The sequence below is a fragment of the Lithobates pipiens genome, unplaced genomic scaffold, assembly GCF_037356315.1.
Source record: "Lithobates pipiens isolate NorthernLeopardFrog02 unplaced genomic scaffold, aLitPip1_a1.2 Scaffold_18, whole genome shotgun sequence".
Classification (NCBI taxonomy): Eukaryota; Metazoa; Chordata; class Amphibia; order Anura; family Ranidae; genus Lithobates; species Lithobates pipiens.
In genome coordinates, this window is record NW_027507758.1 from 296,109,807 (window position 1) to 296,132,127 (window position 22,321).

The 22,321-nt window shown below is 41.3% G+C and overlaps 1 protein-coding gene across 1 annotated transcript in view; it reads left to right on the plus strand.

The window, feature by feature from the left end:
- The first annotated feature begins 4,517 nt into the window (after positions 1-4,517).
- The window catches only part of OSTM1 (osteoclastogenesis associated transmembrane protein 1), a 51,240-nt gene continuing 33,436 nt past the window's right edge, over positions 4,518-22,321 (plus strand). Inside the window, exons 1-2 of the mRNA XM_077487154.1 lie at positions 4,518-5,485; positions 21,378-21,489. Coding sequence (XP_077343280.1) covers positions 5,135-5,485; positions 21,378-21,489 — 463 coding nt within the window. The 5' untranslated portion in view covers positions 4,518-5,134. The remainder of the gene's footprint in view (positions 5,486-21,377; positions 21,490-22,321) is intronic.

Sequence of the window (22,321 nt, forward strand, 5' to 3'; positions counted from 1 at the left end):
TTTTTTTTTTATTCTCTTTACAATCCCTTTAAACTTTCAGTTTGGTATGGCGTGTCCCTTGTGCTGATTCTTCTCCTTTCAGTAGAATTCTTGCTCTGCCCTACCCAGTCAACTTCTGGTTCAGGACAATGGTAAGCTCATCCTTGCTCAGTACAATAGTGATACATGTCAATCTAGAAATGATTTAGATTTTATTTCAACAAAATGGCCTAAACCACTTGACACCCAGGCCAATTCTGACACCTCTCACATTTACGGTATGTAAAAATGTACACTTTTTTAAAAATTACTTAGAACCCCAAATATTATTATTATTATTCTTTTGCAGAGGCCCTAGAGAATGAAATGGTGGATGGTGCAATTTTTCTTTTATGTCAAATGCGTTACATATGAAATGGAAACATATTGTAGAGTAGAGGTAGTGAGACAGTCAGCAGTAACTGGCTTCAAACATGCTTGGGAAGAACTAGATCTCTAGTCAGACAACAAGGTTAACCGTTTGCCGACTGCCCGCCATCAGTCGGTTGGCCCACCGCTACGCAAATCGCTGTAGCTGTATGGCTGCTGCTTTAAGGGGTATATGGGGCGCACGCGCCCGCCGTGGTACTGAGGAGCCAATGTGCGTGCCTGGCGTGTCCCCTGAGCACCCGCAATCACTTCTAACAGAGCCAGAACAAGGATCTGTGTATGTAAACACACAAATTCGTGTTCTAGCAGGGGAGAGGAGACAGATCATGTGTTCCTAGTATATAGGAACACCGATTGGTCTCCTCCCCCAGGCAGTCCCATCCCTCCACAGTTAGAACACACCTAGGGAACACACATTTAACCCCTCGATTGCCCCCTTGTGTTAACCCCTTTCCTGCCAGTGACATTTATACAGTAATTAGTGGCTATTTTTAGCTCTGATCGCTGTATAAATGTCAATGGTCCCAAAATAGTGTCAAAAGTTTCCGATCTGTCTGCCGCATTGCCTCAGTCCAGATAAAAATCGATGATCGCGGCCATTACTAGTAAAAAAAAAACTGCCATAAATCTATCCCCTATTTTGTAGACGCTATAACTTTTGCGCAAACCAATCAATATACGCTTATTGTGTTTTTTTTTAACAAAAATATGTAGCAGAATATATATCGATCTAAACTGAGGAAGAAATTTGTTTCTTGTTTTTTTTAAATTGGGGGGTATTTATCATAGCAAAAAGTAAAAAACATTGGGGGTTATTTACGAAAGGTAACTTCACTTTGCACTGAAAGTGCACTTGGAAGTGCAGTCGCTGTAAATCTAAGGGGTAGATCTGAAATGAGTGGAAGCTCTGCTGATTTTATCATCCAATCATGTGCAAGCTAAAATGCTGTTTTTTATTTCCTTGCATGTCCCCCTTGGATCTACAGCGACTTTACTTCCAAGTGCACTTGCAGTGCAAAGTGGATTTACCTTTCGTAAATAACCCCCATTGTGTTTTTTTCAAAATTGTCACTCTTTTTTTGTTTATAGTGCAAAAAATTTAAACGGCAGAGGTGATCATATACCACCAAAAGAAGGCTCTATTTGTGGAAAAAAAGGATGTAAATTTTGTTTGGGTATAGCGTCGCAGGACTGGGCAATTGTCAGTTAAAGCGAAGCAGTGTCGTACTGCAAAAAAAAGGCCTGCTCAGGAAGGGCGGTAAACTTTCCGGGGCTGAATGGGTAATGAAACCCCAGCCACCCCCCCCCCCCCCCCAAAAAAAATAAAAATGTGCAGACTCAATGGAGTACTCAGTCTTTTTCTGCCGTTACTTTTTAAGGGTTTCTAATAAGGGTGAGCTCAGCTGTGTTTGCATGGTCCACGTGCAGAGCCCGCCAGGAAGTCGGCGCATCGCTAGTCACAGGCAGTGAGACATTGCCCCAATGCGCGGCTACAGAGATCAGGCAATGTCTCACTGCCTGTGATTAGCGCAGCACTGCGCCGATTTCCTGGCGGGCTCTGCACGTGGACCATGCAAACACTCCTGAGCTCATCCCTAGTTTCTAATATGAAGTGCCTTGGGGGTAAAAACAGGTGACCCCCTCAGAAGGGCGGATCAATCGCAGTGATTGTTCCCAAAGTGTAGGAAGTGCCTGGCTATGATGAGGCCATGGAGATGGAATGATTGTCCTAAAAATATAAACCATAAACATAGTAATGACGAGGTCACCATAAAGTATAGACAGGCATATACCACAACCCACTACATAGGGATAGTCTCATTCACATCAAGGGACTACAGGTCCCAGCAGGGAAGAAGATATGAACAAAGGGAAATAAACAGCAACCATTGGTTACAGCAGGCTGACAGAAGTGATTGGCGATTTGGAAGTCACTCCCTCCCACAAAGGTAACAGGAGTAGAAACGATGGAGGGCACATACATAGTCAGATACCAGAGAGCACCTAATGGTCACAAATGTACCCACCTGAGTGAATTTTCGGCATCCCCCCTGACCAACCACAACAGAGGGTAGTTCCGTCCGTCACGCAATAAATTACCCCCCCCCGGCGTGTGGCATCACCAGGTCATTTCCCCTGCAATGGATCCTGTATATGCGCACTGTCCAGTCAAATACTGTCGGATAGTGTCCGCTGTGTACTGCGCATGCACAGTACCCATGACAAGCAGAGTCTGAAAATAGCCGAAGATGAAGAGCGCCTGCGCCGTGAGTCCAGGTTCAAGCACCACCATCCAAGTGGACATAGAGTTAGAATATCAAAGAGCCGAGCGAAGCGAGGCCGTGCCCGAAGCATGGCGAGCGAAGCAAGCCTGCGAGGGGCCCTCTAACTATGTGCAGCCCTATGTCCACTTGGATGGTGGGGCTTGCACCTGGACTCACGGTGCAGGTGCTGTTCATCTTCAGAGATTTTTGGAATCTCCTTCTGCTCCGTACTTGCGCAGTACACAGCGGACACTATTCGATAGGCAGACATTTTTTGACAGAACCCCGGATTGCAATAGGGGGAGAAGGCGTGATCTGGGGCAACCAGCCCCCCTGTCCCCCTCCCGGGGGGTCACACCTACCAAGTGAAACCAGGTCAGCACACCACATCCAGCCAATCGAGGAAAAGTGATAGTGGCCAGATAAATTCCTGGGTAAACAAAACAAAACTAGTCAAGCAAACACAATAAATAGCATTATGGATAAAGTAGAATACATCATCAGGAATGTAATCAGGTTTTACCGTTTAGCGACCGCCCACCTTATAAGTGTTTAGGGGAGTGGGAGCTAGAACAGGTGAGGTGCATGTACATTTACTGCGGCAGGACGGCTGCTCTGCGCCAGATCACATATCTACTACTAGGAATGAGCTCAGGCATGTTTGCACAGCTCATGTGCAGAGCCCGCCAGGAAGTCGGCACAGCGCTAATCACAGGCAGTGAGACATTGCCCCGATGCAGAGATCGGACAATGTCTCACTACCTGTGATTAGCGCAGCACTGCGCCGAATTCCTGACGGGCTCAGCACGTGGACCATGCGAATACGCCGGAGCTCATCCTTATCTACTACATGCAGTAGCGTTGCTAGGTGGGGGCGGGGGGTGCGGGCCACACCCGGGTGACACCCGCCAGAGGGGTGACACCCGTGGATTGTGGGACCATTAACACCGCCGCTGCCCTGATGATCTGCGCCTTGCTGTGTTCCCAGTGGAGCGGACTGAAGGCACCTCCTCCTCCTCTCTGTTTACATCCAGTGAGGAGGAGGAGCACGAGGGACACACACCGCTATGTGTGTATGTCCGCGGCCGCGCTGTTATGAGGTCTGTACTGTACACTTATATGTCTACTTATAAGTAGATGGACGTGTGTAGGGGGGCACTATGGGAGGGAAGAGGGGTGCCTATGCTGACGGGGGTCTGCACTAAGAGGGGTGTCTATACTGCGGGGGTCTGCACTATCGGGGTGTCTTTTCTATACTGCGGGGGTCTGCATTAAATCAGGGGTGTCTCTACTGCGGGGGTTTGCACTAAGGGGGGATTCTATACTAATGGGGGGTCTGCACTAAGTGGGGATTCTATACTGATGGGGGGGCCTGCACTAAGGGGGGGATTTTATACTGATGGGGGGGTCTGCACTAAGGGGGGATTCTATACTGATGGGGGGTCTGGACTAAAAGGGGGGTGTCTGCATTAAGAGGAGGATTCTATACTGATGGCGGTGTCCTTACTGAGGGAGGGGGTCTGTACTTAGTGGGGGGGGGGGGTCTGTACTGAAGGGGGACAGTAGTTGGTGGAGGGGGGTTGACACCAATGTTTTCTGCACCAGGTGACACCAACCCTAGTGACGCCACTGACTACATGTTCTGACAGTTCTGGGTCTGGCGTACTGCTTCAGTGTAAAAGTAGCCTTATAATGTTACATGTACTACTACCAAACACAGGAGGATAACTGTGCTCTGTTTAGTAATATTGAAATAAGTACAGCTGAATGTTGGTTGGGACACACGACTAGTAAGCATGCAGTGTGCTGTGGGGGAGAGAAAGGGTTATGTGTAGAGGCCCCGCCCCTTACTCCTCCTCCTCTGCACACGGAAGTGCTGGGCTCAGGAACTGGTCAGCTGCTAATGGTGCATGTTGTTATATGGCTGTGTGTGTAGTGCTGTTTTGTAGTGAGTACGATTGTTTTATGTGTAGGGGAGGTGTGTTATGTATTAGGTGATGCTTTGTGCTAGATTATATTCTTATACGTGAGCAGTAAGGGATAGTTTATGCCATCACGTGTAACACCCAGCTCCCTGTACTGTTTACATCCCAGTCAGGCTTAGTGTAGTATCTTTCTCATATGTAGATCTCACATATAAGTGTCCAGGCTGTGTGTTGTATCTCTCGTATGCAGATCTCACATATAAGGATCCAGGCTGTGTGTAGTATGTTTCTCATATGTAGATCTCACATATAAGGATCCAGGCTGTGTGTAGTATCTCTTGCATGTAGATCTCACATATAAGGGTCCAGGCTGGGTGTAGTATTTTTCTCATATGCAGATCTGGCGTCTAAGGGTCCAGGCTGGGTGTAGTAAGTTTATTTTTATTTCTGTAGATCTCAGTTAGAAGGGGCCCGCCTGCTTGCAGTAATAGACCTAGTGAGAGAGTGCTGTGTGTTGTACGCACACTCTAGGACAGTATGATGTGTGTCAGTGCACTGATCATTAGCTTCCTGCTCCTGTGTGAGTTCTCTATGGGTATGGGGTCGCTTGTTGTTGATGATGCCCAGAGCTCTGACACTTCAGATTTGATGGCAAGGTCAGTTTGGGCAGAGCAGCTTTCTCTGTCTCTGCTCCCACCCTACTCCTCCCCCGATCACCAAGTGGACCCCAATATGTGTATCCAGCTCCTACATGAATTTGCTAACAATAGCGGCGCTCTTAGCAACTGTTTGGCAGGCATGGCATGGCCCGTGCGAGTGTGCCAGCATTGCTACAAGGAATACGCACAACTCAAAGCTACAATGAACAAGATCGTAACTCCTATGCAGGTTTGTTACTATTTCATTTTTGTTTCACTTACACAGTTCCACATTACTTTGCATGCAGAATATGTTGTAACGCTTCCAAATACTTTAAGGAAGAAGTAAAGGAGAAGTACAGCCAAAGCTTGTTTGGCTGTACTTCTGGGTCACAGGACTGCACTTCTGTGATCCACAGAAGTCTGCTGTCTGACGCCACAGAGCCAGTCCAGGCTGGGGCAAGATTACGACACTGGAGTCAGGAGCCGCCTACATGCCTGGACTGGCACCATGCTCAGCCTCTTAGGCCCCGTACACACGATCAGAAAATCAAACGAAAAATCCCGCTTTCGAAACTATCAACAATGATAATCGGATCGTTGGCACAGAGCTTTTGAGAGTTGATCAGGACAGTTCATCTGATATTATGAATAAATAAATAAAGTCGCGCTATGGAAAAAAAACAAATCTCCTAAGTGATAGAAATATGTGAAATAAATTGAAAATAAAAATATACTGGGTTAGAGCTGCCTTTGCCTGAAGCCCTCACTTCCTTATTGGGGAGGAGAGGGAAATGAAAATGTGAAATAAAAAGGTTATGGCGCTAAACCCTATTAGTGATGAGGTGAGTTGACTTATCAAATCCTAGTGTTTGATTTTTTATATAAAAAGAGAAAGAAAAAGAAAAGAGCTGTTGGTGATACCGTGAAAAAAATATATATATCCTAAAGCAATTTCATCCAAAACAAATTGTGTGTGATTAATGTGGAGTCAGCATTCATGTTCCATTATATAAAAAAACAGAAAATGAGTATTAAATTATCATATACGTATCAGCCTGCTAAAAACATGTAAACCTTCATTAAATGTGCAAATTAGTGGAAATAATGTTAATATTCAACAGTATGTTAGTGTAAAACAGATTGTGCAAACATGTGCAAAAAAATGTACAAAAAAGCAACTAAAGGTCAGAACAACCAAGGATCAGAAATAATTTAACCATAAAATCGCATGAAGTCGCTAAATGTGCGAATAGACAATATTTTCAACCAATAATCGCATGAAGACGCATCTGTGTCCAATATAAGTCCAAAATTAATATTTGGCTTGGTAGTGCTGCCTCTTCAGACTATTTTTGTAATTGTTACAAAAAGTCAATGGGGGGTATTTGATTTATTCGTGCAAATAGTGCGGGCTTTCAATTAGAGAACTTCATCCCCGGTGCGCCACTCTGTGCTATAGTATGTGAATGCTCTCACCAGAGTTAATGCCCCTGTGGGGCTGGATGGACCTTCACAATGTAAGCCACTGTGTCGCTCTCTGGCTGCTGCTGGTGCACTGGGTGAAGCTTCGTTGTTCCGTCCGTATGGTATCCAACGTTAATTATATAAGGGAAGACATATCCATAGTGTAATACGTTCTTAACCAAATCGTTCGTTTATTAATATTAAAATCTACTCACATTTTACATTAAAAGCATGTGCATATAGGAAAAACTCCGCCGTTCGTCTCAAACGAGTGCACACAACGTGGCCACGCCCTACGCGTTTCGTCACTACGACGTCCTCTGGAGCGGCCATATTGGTGCACCTTATTGCTTAAATAGGGTGCAGTGCTCCACTACGCCTGCGCTAAAATAACAGCGCCATTTTGGGTGTGGGATGCCCTTACTCTACTGGGGATGAATGCCATTACTCCCCCTAGTGTCCTTAGGGAAGACTGATATACTTAGCCTTGGAGCACTGCAGCCTACCCATAAACCATACTCAGTTTAGATGACATTCTTTAGTATTTCCCATTTAACCGGACGTTTATAATTAAGAGAATAAAAATAAAAATAAAATTAAATGATACTAAAAATACATTGAATAAATGTATGTATAGGAATACATACATAAAATTCACGTATATAAAATTCATACATATAAAAAATTCTTACATAAAAATTCATGCATAAGAAGGGGGGTATACATTAATACTGAAAAAACGCATAAATTTGTAAAGATTATAAAAATTATAAAAATTATTTAAGAGGTTTTTTAATATTATTTGATTATTTAAGGGGTTTTTTATGTTTAAAAAAGTTTTTTATGCATACTAATATGTGAATGTAAATGGAGAAATTATTCCAAAGGAAAGTTTTCCAAGAGGAAAGTTTTTTTGGGAAGGAATTAAATAAAATGAAATTCTTAGGAAATAGATATATATGAAGGTGCTAAGAAGGTCTGTTTAACATCGTCCTATAGGTGATTGTAGTGTTTGTGACTGTATGTTTGATTCCTACAGGGGAACTTTTAGATAATTTTGATCAGTCTTGTTGTAATTCCGACACGTCCAATGTATTTTGAATGAATAACATTCGACCTGAACCCGAAGGTGTGGGCCATGTGATGTTAATATTGGGGTAGATAGGTTACTTATATATGTGGTTAGATCTTATCGGGATCCTGTAGTGTTATGTATGTGTATGGGTAACATTCGACTGCGGAATGTTCGTCCAGCATTATCTAATGCTGAGGCAAACAGTTGACTGTTAAAAGTTAGTTAAGAAGCAATTGACTATTAAAAGTTAGTTAAGAAGCAATTGAGGTCTAATTCTATGTTCATTCCCCTTGGCTGGAGGGTGTCTAAATTAAAAATCCATTTCGTTTCGTTCCTGGATATTTTGATCGTTTTGTCTTCCCCTCTCCAGTGGCCTCTTATTTTGTCTATTCCGTAGAAAATCATTTGTCCAGGGTCCCGATTGTGGAAATCCCTAAAGTGTTTGGAGACACTGTGTTTCTGGAAGCCTTTTTTGATATTTGCAATATGTTCCCTTATCCTGACTTTTAACTCCCTGGTGGTCCTTCCCACATATTGCTTATGGCAAGGACATTCAATGACGTAAGTAACGTGGGAGCTGTTACAAGTAATCAATTCTTTGATTTTATATTCTTTCCCATTAGAGGTGGAATTAAAAGTAGTTTTCTTCTTTTCTGTCTTTTTACTATTTCTGCATGGGAGGCAATTTCCGCACTTGTAGAATCCTTTTAGGGTTTCGGAAATTTTTATTTGTTTTGGTGGGTCCACCACATTTTTTACTAGTTTGTTTCGGAGTGTTGGAGCCCTCCTGTAGATGAACCGTGGTTTGTTCGGCAACATGGCCTGGAGTGAGCTGTCTGCTTGTAAAATCGGCCAGTGTTTTTTGATGATACGCTCTACATCTTTATGTTGTCTGTTATACCCTGTAAGGAACGCGATGTCATGGAGGTTTTGTTTTGGTTTTACTTTCTTGCCTTCAATTAGTTTTTTCCTATCCATATGTTTTACTTCATTTTTTAATTTACGGAGATTTTCTTCTTTATATCCTTTCTTCCTAAACCTTTCGATGACTATATCCGCCTGCTTATCAAAGTCGTCAATTTTGCTACAGTTCCTGTATAGCCGTAGAAGCTGGCCTTTGGGTATGTTCCCTAGCCACCTAGAATGGTGGCAGCTGTTTGTGGGGATGTACCCATTGCGATCCGTGGTCTTGAAGAAGGTGCGGGTGCCAAGATTTCCTTCATGTTTGTAAATTTGGAGGTCCAGATAATCTACAGTCTGGGTGTTAAACTTTCCTGTGAATTTGATGTGATATATATTGTCATTGATTTCTCCAAAAAAGTCTTGCAGTTGTTCTACCGTGCCTCCCCATACCAATATAATATCGTCTATATATCGACGGTAAAATTTCAAATTTTGCCTATGCACTCCATAGATTTGTTCTTCCTCCCATCGGTTCAAAAACAAGTTCGCCACACTTGGAGCGTACTTTGCCCCCATTGCCACGCCTTTCGTCTGTGTATAGAAAGTTCCATTGTACCAGAAATAGTTCGAAGTCATTGCCATCCTTAGGCCTTCAATGATGTATCTTATTTGTTCCTGTTTTAAATCCGATAGTCGTTGTAATGCCCACTCGACACTACTGATGCCATCCTCTTGTTTTATATTTGTATATAGCGATTCTACGTCTATTGTCACCAATATGTCACTTTCACTAATGGGGATTCCATTCAAGTCCTCTAGTAATTGCTTACTGTCCCTTAAGTATGACCTTCCTTTTGTCACCAGGGGCTGTAGGAAACCATCCACATATGCCCCCAACCTGGAAAACAAAGAATCGATTCCACTTATTATGGGTCTCCCAGGTGGGTGAGTTTGATTTTTGTGGATCTTAGGGACGTGATAAATAACTGGGGTCTTTGCCGCCTTTGGAAATAGGTATTTCACCTCTTTTTTATTCAAAATTCCTTGGTCTTTGCCTTTTTTGATATATTTCTTAAGTTTAGTTTCATATTCTGATTTCGGGTTTTTCTTCAGCTTTTTATATGTGTCAGGTATATTTAACAAGTTCTCCATTTCTTTCTCATAGTCTTGTTTATCCAAAATGACAAGGCCGCCTCCCTTGTCTGCGGGTCTGATGATAATCCCCTTTCTCTTTTCAATTGATTTAATGGTGTCCCATATTCCTTTTCCTTTGGTTTTTCTCACCTCTATATTCCTTAGGTCATATTCGACCATCTTTTTGAAGACCTTAATGTTTTCATCCTGCTGGACTTTGGGATTGAAGGTTGAATTGTTTCTTAATTGCGAGTGCTGGTAAAATGTGTTAGTGTCTTCCTTCATATGTGGATTCTTGGTTGCAAAGAATTTTTTGATGTTAAGTTTTCTCACAAATCTTTGGAGGTCTATATATGTTTCAAATTTATCTAGTCCCTTATCTGGGGCAAACTTTAAGCCCATGTCCAGCACCCTGAGTTCTTCCTCCGTAAAAACCGCCTTACTTAAATTATAAATGCCCTCCCCTATTGTTCCCTTCTTCTTTTTCTGGAGGCCTCCTCTCTTTCCTCGTATGCGTTTTCTGCTCTTCTGTCTTGTATCCAGTGTATTTCTTCCCCTCTTTGATTCCGATGATGGCCGTTTCCCCCGTAGTTCCTCCTCGTATTGTCTTCTCTGGTCCATCTCGGGTTCCATCCACCATTTCTTCTGGGGGGCCCGTACTGTTGATTCCTTATTGGATATCGAAATGGTCTCCAATCTCTCTGGGGACCATGTCTCATATCTCTCGGGCCTGGTGGTCTGTGTTCCTGTCCCCTGGGAAAAAAATCTCTTTCAAACCTCCGGTTTCTAAATGGGGTGTATTGGGGGTATTCCCTTAGAGGAGAGTATCTGTTGTGATGTCTCGGAATATTTGGTGTATAGGGAGTATGATTCCCCCTATATCCGTCTTGCTCATATTCCCCTACTGTCCTCCCTTCGGGTCTCCTATACCCTGGTGTGTGTGGAATGTCATTTCTTACTGTTCCATCTTGTGTGTGTGTGGGTTGGTTCCACTCCTGTTCTGTGTTTTGGGTTGGGTTTTCCCTGGATTCTTCCATTATGGATAGTTCATTGTCTTCCTCGTTATAGTTACCCTCTATTTGCCATTTGTAAACCTGCTGGTTTTTGTAATCCAGCACATCCCTCTTGAATTTCTTTTGCTTCTTTTGTTGTATTTCCTTATCATACTTTTTTTTGTGTTCTTGTAAAATCTTTTCCCTATCTATATATTCTGCTGTTTCTTTAAATGGTATGAGTTGATCCCTGAGTTGTGATATCTCTGTTTCTATGTTTTTCAATTTATGTTGGCGTCTGATCACTATTTTTTGTAGGAGTGCTCTTTCACTCTGATTGAAAAACTGATACCACTCTTCCATAAGGTGCCTATCGCTTATTGCATCATTTGGGGAGACATCCCATCTTAATCTCCTGGGTGTAATTTGTTCCGCTATATACTTTTCAAGAATGGCCACATCCCACCATACCCTCAATTGCTTCTCAAGGCTATGTTTCAGGTGTTTGAATAAACTATCCAAGTCCTGCTTAATGACCACATGTTCTTGATTAAATACCTCCACAAGGTTTACCATTCTGCTATTAACATATTTAAAAATATCCATTGCTGCAACTTTGAATTAGGGTCCGATAGGTCCCTTATATATAGATGAATAAATAAATAAAGTCGCGCTATGGAAAAAAAACAAATCTCCTAAGTGATAGAAATATGTGAAATAAATTGAAAATAAAAATATACTGGGTTAGAGCTATATTAGATAGAGTTATTTTCAATTTATTTCACATATTTCTATCACTTAGGAGATTTGTTTTTTTTCCATAGCGCGACTTTATTTATTTATTCATCTATATATAAGGGACCTATCGGACCCTAATTCAAAGTTGCAGCAATGGATATTTTTAAATATGTTAATAGCAGAATGGTAAACCTTGTGGAGGTATTTAATCAAGAACATGTGGTCATTAAGCAGGACTTGGATAGTTTATTCAAACACCTGAAACATAGCCTTGAGAAGCAATTGAGGGTATGGTGGGATGTGGCCATTCTTGAAAAGTATATAGCGGAACAAATTACACCCAGGAGATTAAGATGGGATGTCTCCCCAAATGATGCAATAAGCGATAGGCACCTTATGGAAGAGTGGTATCAGTTTTTCAATCAGAGTGAAAGAGCACTCCTACAAAAAATAGTGATCAGACGCCAACATAAATTGAAAAACATAGAAACAGAGATATCACAACTCAGGGATCAACTCATACCATTTAAAGAAACAGCAGAATATATAGATAGGGAAAAGATTTTACAAGAACACATAAAAAAGTATGATAAGGAAATACAACAAAAGAAGCAAAAGAAATTCAAGAGGGATGTGCTGGATTACAAAAACCAGCAGGTTTACAAATGGCAAATAGAGGGTAACTATAACGAGGAAGACAATGAACTATCCATAATGGAAGAATCCAGGGAAAACCCAACCCAAAACACAGAACAGGAGTGGAACCAACCCACACACACACAAGATGGAACAGTAAGAAATGACATTCCACACACACCAGGGTATAGGAGACCCGAAGGGAGGACAGTAGGGGAATATGAGCAAGACGGATATAGGGGGAATCATACTCCCTATACACCAAATATTCCGAGACATCACAACAGATACTCTCCTCTAAGGGAATACCCCCAATACACCCCATTTAGAAACCGGAGGTTTGAAAGAGTTTTTTTCCCAGGGGACAGGAACACAGACCACCAGGCCCGAGAGATATGAGACATGGTCCCCAGAGAGATTGGAGACCATTTCGATATCCAATAAGGAATCAACAGTACGGGCCCCCCAGAAGAAATGGTGGATGGAACCCGAGATGGACCAGAGAAGACAATACGAGGAGGAACTACGGGGGAAACGGCCATCATCGGAATCAAAGAGGGGAAGAAATACACTGGATACAAGACAGAAGAGCAGAAAACGCATACGAGGAAAGAGAGGAGGCCTCCAGAAAAAGAAGAAGGGAACAATAGGGGAGGGCATTTATAATTTAAGTAAGGCGGTTTTTACGGAGGAAGAACTCAGGGTGCTGGACATGGGCTTAAAGTTTGCCCCAGATAAGGGACTAGATAAATTTGAAACATATATAGACCTCCAAAGATTTGTGAGAAAACTTAACATCAAAAAATTCTTTGCAACCAAGAATCCACATATGAAGGAAGACACTAACACATTTTACCAGCACTCGCAATTAAGAAACAATTCAACCTTCAATCCCAAAGTCCAGCAGGATGAAAACATTAAGGTCTTCAAAAAGATGGTCGAATATGACCTAAGGAATATAGAGGTGAGAAAAACCAAAGGAAAAGGAATATGGGACACCATTAAATCAATTGAAAAGAGAAAGGGGATTATCATCAGACCCGCAGACAAGGGAGGCGGCCTTGTCATTTTGGATAAACAAGACTATGAGAAAGAAATGGAGAACTTGTTAAATATACCTGACACATATAAAAAGCTGAAGAAAAACCCGAAATCAGAATATGAAACTAAACTTAAGAAATATATCAAAAAAGGCAAAGACCAAGGAATTTTGAATAAAAAAGAGGTGAAATACCTATTTCCAAAGGCGGCAAAGACCCCAGTTATTTATCACGTCCCTAAGATCCACAAAAATCAAACTCACCCACCTGGGAGACCCATAATAAGTGGAATCGATTCTTTGTTTTCCAGGTTGGGGGCATATGTGGATGGTTTCCTACAGCCCCTGGTGACAAAAGGAAGGTCATACTTAAGGGACAGTAAGCAATTACTAGAGGACTTGAATGGAATCCCCATTAGTGAAAGTGACATATTGGTGACAATAGACGTAGAATCGCTATATACAAATATAAAACAAGAGGATGGCATCAGTAGTGTCGAGTGGGCATTACAACGACTATCGGATTTAAAACAGGAACAAATAAGATACATCATTGAAGGCCTAAGGATGGCAATGACTTCGAACTATTTCTGGTACAATGGAACTTTCTATACACAGACGAAAGGCGTGGCAATGGGGGCAAAGTACGCTCCAAGTGTGGCGAACTTGTTTTTGAACCGATGGGAGGAAGAACAAATCTATGGAGTGCATAGGCAAAATTTGAAATTTTACCGTCGATATATAGACGATATTATATTGGTATGGGGAGGCACGGTAGAACAACTGCAAGACTTTTTTGGAGAAATCAATGACAATATATATCACATCAAATTCACAGGAAAGTTTAACACCCAGACTGTAGATTATCTGGACCTCCAAATTTACAAACATGAAGGAAATCTTGGCACCCGCACCTTCTTCAAGACCACGGATCGCAATGGGTACATCCCCACAAACAGCTGCCACCATTCTAGGTGGCTAGGGAACATACCCAAAGGCCAGCTTCTACGGCTATACAGGAACTGTAGCAAAATTGACGACTTTGATAAGCAGGCGGATATAGTCATCGAAAGGTTTAGGAAGAAAGGATATAAAGAAGAAAATCTCCGTAAATTAAAAAATGAAGTAAAACATATGGATAGGAAAAAACTAATTGAAGGCAAGAAAGTAAAACCAAAACAAAACCTCCATGACATCGCGTTCCTTACAGGGTATAACAGACAACATAAAGATGTAGAGCGTATCATCAAAAAACACTGGCCGATTTTACAAGCAGACAGCTCACTCCAGGCCATGTTGCCGAACAAACCACGGTTCATCTACAGGAGGGCTCCAACACTCCGAAACAAACTAGTAAAAAATGTGGTGGACCCACCAAAACAAATAAAAATTTCCGAAACCCTAAAAGGATTCTACAAGTGCGGAAATTGCCTCCCATGCAGAAATAGTAAAAAGACAGAAAAGAAGAAAACTACTTTTAATTCCACCTCTAATGGGAAAGAATATAAAATCAAAGAATTGATTACTTGTAACAGCTCCCACGTTACTTACGTCATTGAATGTCCTTGCCATAAGCAATATGTGGGAAGGACCACCAGGGAGTTAAAAGTCAGGATAAGGGAACATATTGCAAATATCAAAAAAGGCTTCCAGAAACACAGTGTCTCCAAACACTTTAGGGATTTCCACAATCGGGACCCTGGACAAATGATTTTCTACGGAATAGACAAAATAAGAGGCCACTGGAGAGGGGAAGACAAAACGATCAAAATATCCAGGAACGAAACGAAATGGATTTTTAATTTAGACACCCTCCAGCCAAGGGGAATGAACATAGAATTAGACCTCAATTGCTTCTTAACTAACTTTTAATAGTCAATTGCTTCTTAACTAACTTTTAACAGTCAACTGTTTGCCTCAGCATTAGATAATGCTGGACGAACATTCCGCAGTCGAATGTTACCCATACACATACATAACACTACAGGATCCCGATAAGATCTAACCACATATATAAGTAACCTATCTACCCCAATATTAACATCACATGGCCCACACCTTCGGGTTCAGGTCGAATGTTATTCATTCAAAATACATTGGACGTGTCGGAATTACAACAAGACTGATCAAAATTATCTAAAAGTTCCCCTGTAGGAATCAAACATACAGTCACAAACACTACAATCACCTATAGGACGATGTTAAACAGACCTTCTTAGCACCTTCATATATATCTATTTCCTAAGAATTTCATTTTATTTAATTCCTTCCCAAAAAAACTTTCCTCTTGGAAAACTTTCCTTTGGAATAATTTCTCCATTTACATTCACATATTAGTATGCATAAAAAACTTTTTTAAACATAAAAAACCCCTTAAATAATCAAATAATATTAAAAAACCTCTTAAATAATTTTTATAATTTTTATAATCTTTACAAATTTATGCGTTTTTTCAGTATTAATGTATACCCCCCTTCTTATGCATGAATTTTTATGTAAGAATTTTTTATATGTATGAATTTTATATACGTGAATTTTATGTATGTATTCCTATACATACATTTATTCAATGTATTTTTAGTATCATTTAATTTTATTTTTATTTTTATTCTCTTAATTATAAACGTCCGGTTAAATGGGAAATACTAAAGAATGTCATCTAAACTGAGTATGGTTTATGGGTAGGCTGCAGTGCTCCAAGGCTAAGTATATCAGTCTTCCCTAAGGACACTAGGGGGAGTAATGGCATTCATCCCCAGTAGAGTAAGGGCATCCCACACCCAAAATGGCGCTGTTATTTTAGCGCAGGCGTAGTGGAGCACTGCACCCTATTTAAGCAATAAGGTGCACCAATATGGCCGCTCCAGAGGACGTCGTAGTGACGAAACGCGTAGGGCGTGGCCACGTTGTGTGCACTCGTTTGAGACGAACGGCGGAGTTTTTCCTATATGCACATGCTTTTAATGTAAAATGTGAGTAGATTTTAATATTAATAAACGAACGATTTGGTTAAGAACGTATTACACTATGGATATGTCTTCCCTTATATAATTAACGTTGGATACCATACGGACGGAACAACGAAGCTTCACCCAGTGCACCAGCAGCAGCCAGAGAGCGACACAGTGGCTTACATTGTGAAGGTCCATCCAGCCCCACAGGGGCATTAACTCTGGTGAGAGCATTCACATACTATAGCACAGAGTGGCGCACCGGGGATGAAGTTCTCTAATTGAAAGCCCGCACTATTTGCACGAATAAATCAAATACCCCCCATTGACTTTTTGTAACAATTACAAAAATAGTCTGAAGAGGCAGCACTACCAAGCCAAATATTAATTTTGGACTTATATTGGACACAGATGCGTCTTCATGCGATTATTGGTTGAAAATATTGTCTATTCGCACATTTAGCGACTTCATGCGATTTTATGGTTAAATTATTTCTGATCCTTGGTTGTTCTGACCTTTAGTTGCTTTTTTGTACATTTTTTTGCACATGTTTGCACAATCTGTTTTACACTAACATACTGTTGAATATTAACATTATTTCCACTAATTTGCACATTTAATGAAGGTTTACATGTTTTTAGCAGGCTGATACGTATATGATAATTTAATACTCATTTTCTGTTTTTTTATATAATGGAACATGAATGCTGACTCCACATTAATCACACACAATTTGTTTTGGATGAAATTGCTTTAGGATATATATATTTTTTTCACGGTATCACCAACAGCTCTTTTCTTTTTCTTTCTCTTTTTATATAAAAAATCAAACACTAGGATTTGATAAGTCAACTCACCTCATCACTAATAGGGTTTAGCGCCATAACCTTTTTATTTCACATCTGATATTATACTATTGAACATGCACGAACATTTTTTTTTTTTTCGTATGATGCTAGATCGTGCGATTTTTGTTTAATCAGTACAGCTGTCATTCGAAAATGCAATACGAATGCATTACAACACATGACATCACTTCCAGTTTTTTATTCTGTCATGCGAGAATTTTCGTGACTTTAGTAAACTCATCAGATTCAACGTGAGATTAGCATGCAAAAAAATAAATAAAATGGACGATCATTCGTCCAATAATCAGATTGTGTGTACCGGGCATTAGGCTGGATTCACACCTATGCAGTTTTAGTGCATTTTGCAGATTTGCACTATAGTCCATTTATCATGGTTTCCTATGGAACACGTTCTGTAGTGCAAATCTGCAAAAAGCACTAAAACTGCATAGGTGTGAATCCAGCCTCAGTGAGCCACTGAGAGGCTGAGCCGGACCTGCTCCCGCCTCCCCCACAGAACAATGCTCCAGTGAGCGGGGGGCAGAGCAGAGAGTGGTTATCAGGTAAGTAAAAATGCTTTTTCCAGAACCCCAGACCTAAACAAGCATTTGAAGTGGTATTAAACCCAAAACCAAAAATGTAATGTATTGCCGCTCATTAGATGTGGTGACTGTATTCGTTTTCTTTTTACTTTTCCCTCGTTTTCACCAGGTGATCTGGCCAATAACACCTCCTGTATTAAAGTGCCTCCCCTCTGGAAGAAGGGGCACATTTGGACATCAACATTGTCAGTCTGGCAGTAGGGGAGTGTTGGATGTACTAGCAGATTTGCATACAGTATCAAATTGAAGCCAAACGCCAGCTAACACTTTATAATCAGTTACATCAAACAGTTTTTTCTCTTTTTGAGAGAGAGGTTGTAGATAAATAAAAGCTGATCATTGTGAGCAAACCTGTCAGTGGTAAATGGTTTGTCTCGTCCCTGTAACCTTTCTGTTGAAAAACAGACTTTCTGGCCGGATCACCAGATAAAAATAGAAGAAAGCCTAAAAAAGGAAACTAATACAGCCATCACATCTAAGAATTGGCAAGCTGCAATATAATGTTTGCTTTTGGGTTCAATACTGCTTTAGCCTTTGCAGGTTGGAGGCAACCCCACTGCAAGGATGTATTTTTAGTTTTTTTTTTCCCCAGAGTACAGCTTTAACCACTTTAGCCCTGGTAGATTTACCCCTTTAACCACTTCAGCCCTGGAAGGTTTTACCCCCCTTTCTGACCAGAGCACTTTTTACAACACGGCACTGTCGCTTTAACTGACAGTACCCAAACAAAATTGTCTTTTTTTTCCCCCCCAACAAATAGAGCTTTCATTTAGTTGTATTTGATCACCTCTGCGTTTTTTTTTTTTTTGTTTTTTTTGCACTATAAACAAAAAAAGAGTGACCATTTCTTTCTGGCTCTCTGGAGTGAATGAGGGAGACCAGCAGACAATATGGCCACTAGCCATGCGCATCCGCTCCCCCGCTGTGCAGTGTGCGTGCGCCTCCTATGGCTATTAAAGGGACCGCGGGATTGAGCCAACCTGCAGTATGACAGCGGCTGGTTGGCAAGCGGTTAAACTGACTGGTGACTATTGAACTGGGTAGTGGTGTTCTAGGTTAAATAGTCTGCTGAAAAGCGGCTGCATCCAATAAGGCTCTTTTCACATGGGGCGAAATCCGTCCAAGAATATCCACCTGTTCAGCAGGGGTTCTGTCTGCTGATCCCCGATGAGCAGGGGGATGACAGGTCTGTGTTCATGTCCTCCTTGCTATGCAGAGTGGAATTGGATACAGTCCTACTGTTCTCTATGGGGCATTTGGATGTAAACGGACTGCATGTCCATCTGTCATCTGATCCACCAGAGGGATGGCGAACATATCCCCATCTGTCTGTTTTTAGCGGAACCGGATGAGACACTGGTGGGTGACAGCGGACTCCTGTCCCGTGACATCCACTAAACCTTGTAAAGAACAGTGGGTGGTCCGATCAGCCCTCTGGTGTGAAAGGGGCCTTAGATGCAGCAGCTGCTCCAGTATTGACACAGCTGGTCCTGCCGGCTGTCAAATTCAAGCGGGAGATTTGTTTGTCTGTGCTGCGGATTTCTTTTTTCATTCATCCTGCAAGCTGAATGAAAAATAACTACTAGTATATGGCCAGGTAGAGCCTAAGGATGAGCTTAGGTGTGTTTGCGACCCCCACATGCAGAGCCCGCCAGTCGGCACTGCACAGTGCTAATCACAAGCAGTGAGACATTTCTCAATCTCTGCAGCCGCAGATCACGAAAATATCTCACTGCCTGCGATTAGCGCTGTGCAGTGCCGACTTCCTGGTGGGCTCTGCATGTGCGGGTTGCGAATACACCTGAGCTGATCCTTAGTAAAGACACATGAGATCTTGGCACTGGATTACCCAATGGGTGACTCAGGCAAAGAATTGCAAATTACACATATAATATAATATTACTTTTTGGTGGACTCTGACTCTAAGGCCTCATGCACACTGGACGTTTTTATAGCTGCAGTTTTTGGCTCAGATGTTTTTGTTCTGCAGCCAATAAACTCCCCAGCATGTTATCCTATGTGCCCATGCACACACAGGCTATTATTGGCAGTTTTTGGTCGGGGAGTTTTGTAGCTGCAAAAAAAAACAGAACTAGTGGGTGTTCAGAGGAATTTTTTAGCTGTAAAAAACACTATAACTCTGAAAAATACCAAAACAACCAAAATGTGGCTATTCTGCGTTTTTTATCTGCGTTTTTTGAGCCATAAGCTTTTGTGGCAGTAAAATGTTGTTTAAAAAAAAAAAGCTACTGCAAATACACTGAAAAACTCATCCTATGGCTACAGCTAATGCTGCTGGCTTTTTTATAACGTCCAATGTGCATGAGGCTCATGCACACTGCAGCATAAAGAAGTGGCTCCTGTAGGCTTTTGAGCTCTTATTTTTTCTGCCTGGAAACTCTTCTTTATCTTAGCTAATGTTTCCATGGCAATTTAAGTTGTTTACTGACATATGCTCTTACAGGCAGGAAAAACCCCCCCACCAAACTCATTTTTCAGAGGAGCTTTCGAGCAGAAAAGACGCCTAAGTGCCCAAAAATGTGCCTAAAAGCAAAATAAATAAATAAATGAACTGAGGACAGGATGGATTTGATTTAAATCAACCCGAATGAAATCATAATTTTTAAAGACCAATTGTCATCTCTGTCCCGCAGTGGCTCCTCCTCTGACCAGCTGTTGACTCCCCCACAGTCCCATTCACGGCTGGTGATGCAAAATGACAGGTGCTCTTTAAATGTAAGCACTTATTCTTTCTGGCAGTTAGAATCTTTATTATTTGCATACAAAACAAAGGTTTCCGGTTTAGAATAATAAGCTGTCAATTTAGTAAAACAGCAATATCAGAACCGATTCAATCATACAGTTTGTAGTGTACATAGATTTGGAAAACCAGTAGGATAAAGGAATATTCCTGAACTTTGGTTTATCCCATGGTTAGTGTGAAATTGAATGAATGCATCAATGCATTGCATGTTATCTCTGCTTGCAGAGCTTGGATTCATTGAATGAGTTTACCGTAAACCTTAATATTGCAAAATATACAGCCTCATGCTACATAACTAAGCTCCATTTCATGCTGATTAAGCTAAATTATTAATGTATCTTAAATAGAAAACTATCTTTAGATAGATTTTTACGCCAAAAGCATATTATTAAAATAAATTTGATAAAAAGAAACAAAATTATATAAATATATTTAATTTATATATTTTTTAAGTCATTGATTTATATCCACTCTGCCTGAGGGAGTTTGTGGGGGAGGGGGGGGGAGAGACGCTTGACCCCAAAGAGCCTAATAAAACCGTGCGAAAGAGCCCAAAAAAGTACAAGCTGCTTCAAGCTGAAATAAAAGCTCAGATGCCTGTAAAAGCAGCTTTTTTTTTTTCCTTGCGCTGCAGTGTGCATGAGCCCTGTGGGGAAAAAAATGTCAACTCAAAGTACACATTTTGTTTCCAAATATTACAAATTTTTTCCGTGAATAAGAATCAAGGAAGGAAGTTACAAAGCAAACGATTTATGTTTCCCAGTAGATCATATGAAACATTGCAGTCTTCCTCTCTGGTGCATGTGACTCTGTTCAGTGACTATTTCTGTGTAGCAGTGTCTTTTAACCCTTAAGTACAGTCTGCTTCCATGATAATGTTTAGTTTCGTATCCAATAAAAAGTTTGCTTGTTTTCTTAGCATTTTCATTTTTTCTATATTGTTTTGTAAGATCGTAGCTTTCCGTTCTCATTCCTAATATTTCCATTTGCAGAACAGCAGCACATTAAGCTGTGGAACCACATTGCTTCGCTCTGATAGGGTTCAAGTCATTGTTGCACTTAGTAATTTCTATGATGATGTGTGGATTGATTCAAAGTGTGCAAGTGAGTATTGCATAATCCTTTTTTTAAAATTTTTTTTTATTTAACCGCTTGCCTACAGGGCACTTTCACCCCCTTCCTGCCAGGCCATTTTTCAGCTTTCAGTGCTGTCACGCTTTGAATGACAATTGCGCGGTCATGCTACACTTCCCAAACAAATTTTTTATCATTTTCTTCACACAAATAGTGTTTTCTTTTGGTGGTATTTAATCACTGCTGGTTTTTTTATTTTTTACCAAAAAAAAGACCAAAAATTTTGAAAAAAATAATGTTTTTCACTTTTTTTTATTTCTGTCAGTAAATTTTGTAACTAAGTAATTTTTTGCCTTCACTGATGTGCGCTGATGAGGCAGCACTGACGGGCTGAACTAGTGGGCATTGATGAGGCGGCACTTACTGGCACTGATTAGGTGGCACTGATAGGCGGCACTGGTGGGCACGGATAAGCAGTACTGATGGGCATTGATGGGTGGCACGGATGGACGACACTGATGGGCATTGACTGCAGTAATGGGCATTGATGGGCAGCACTGATAGGCAGCATTGATTGCCAACATTGACTAGCATCGCTAATGGGCACTGATTGGTGGCACTTGTGGGCAGTGGTGGGCACTAATCGCTGGCATTGGTGGGCACTGTTTTTTACACTTTTTTTTATTTATTTCACTATTTTAATCGGGGCACTGATGATCAGTGCCCTGATTACGTTCCTAAATGTGCCCCTGTGAGGTGATGCCGCTGATCGGCTCTCCTTGCCACACACTCTGTCAGCGTGAGGCAAGGAGAGCCGATTACCAGTACTTCCTTGTTTACATGTGACCGCCTGTGATTGGAC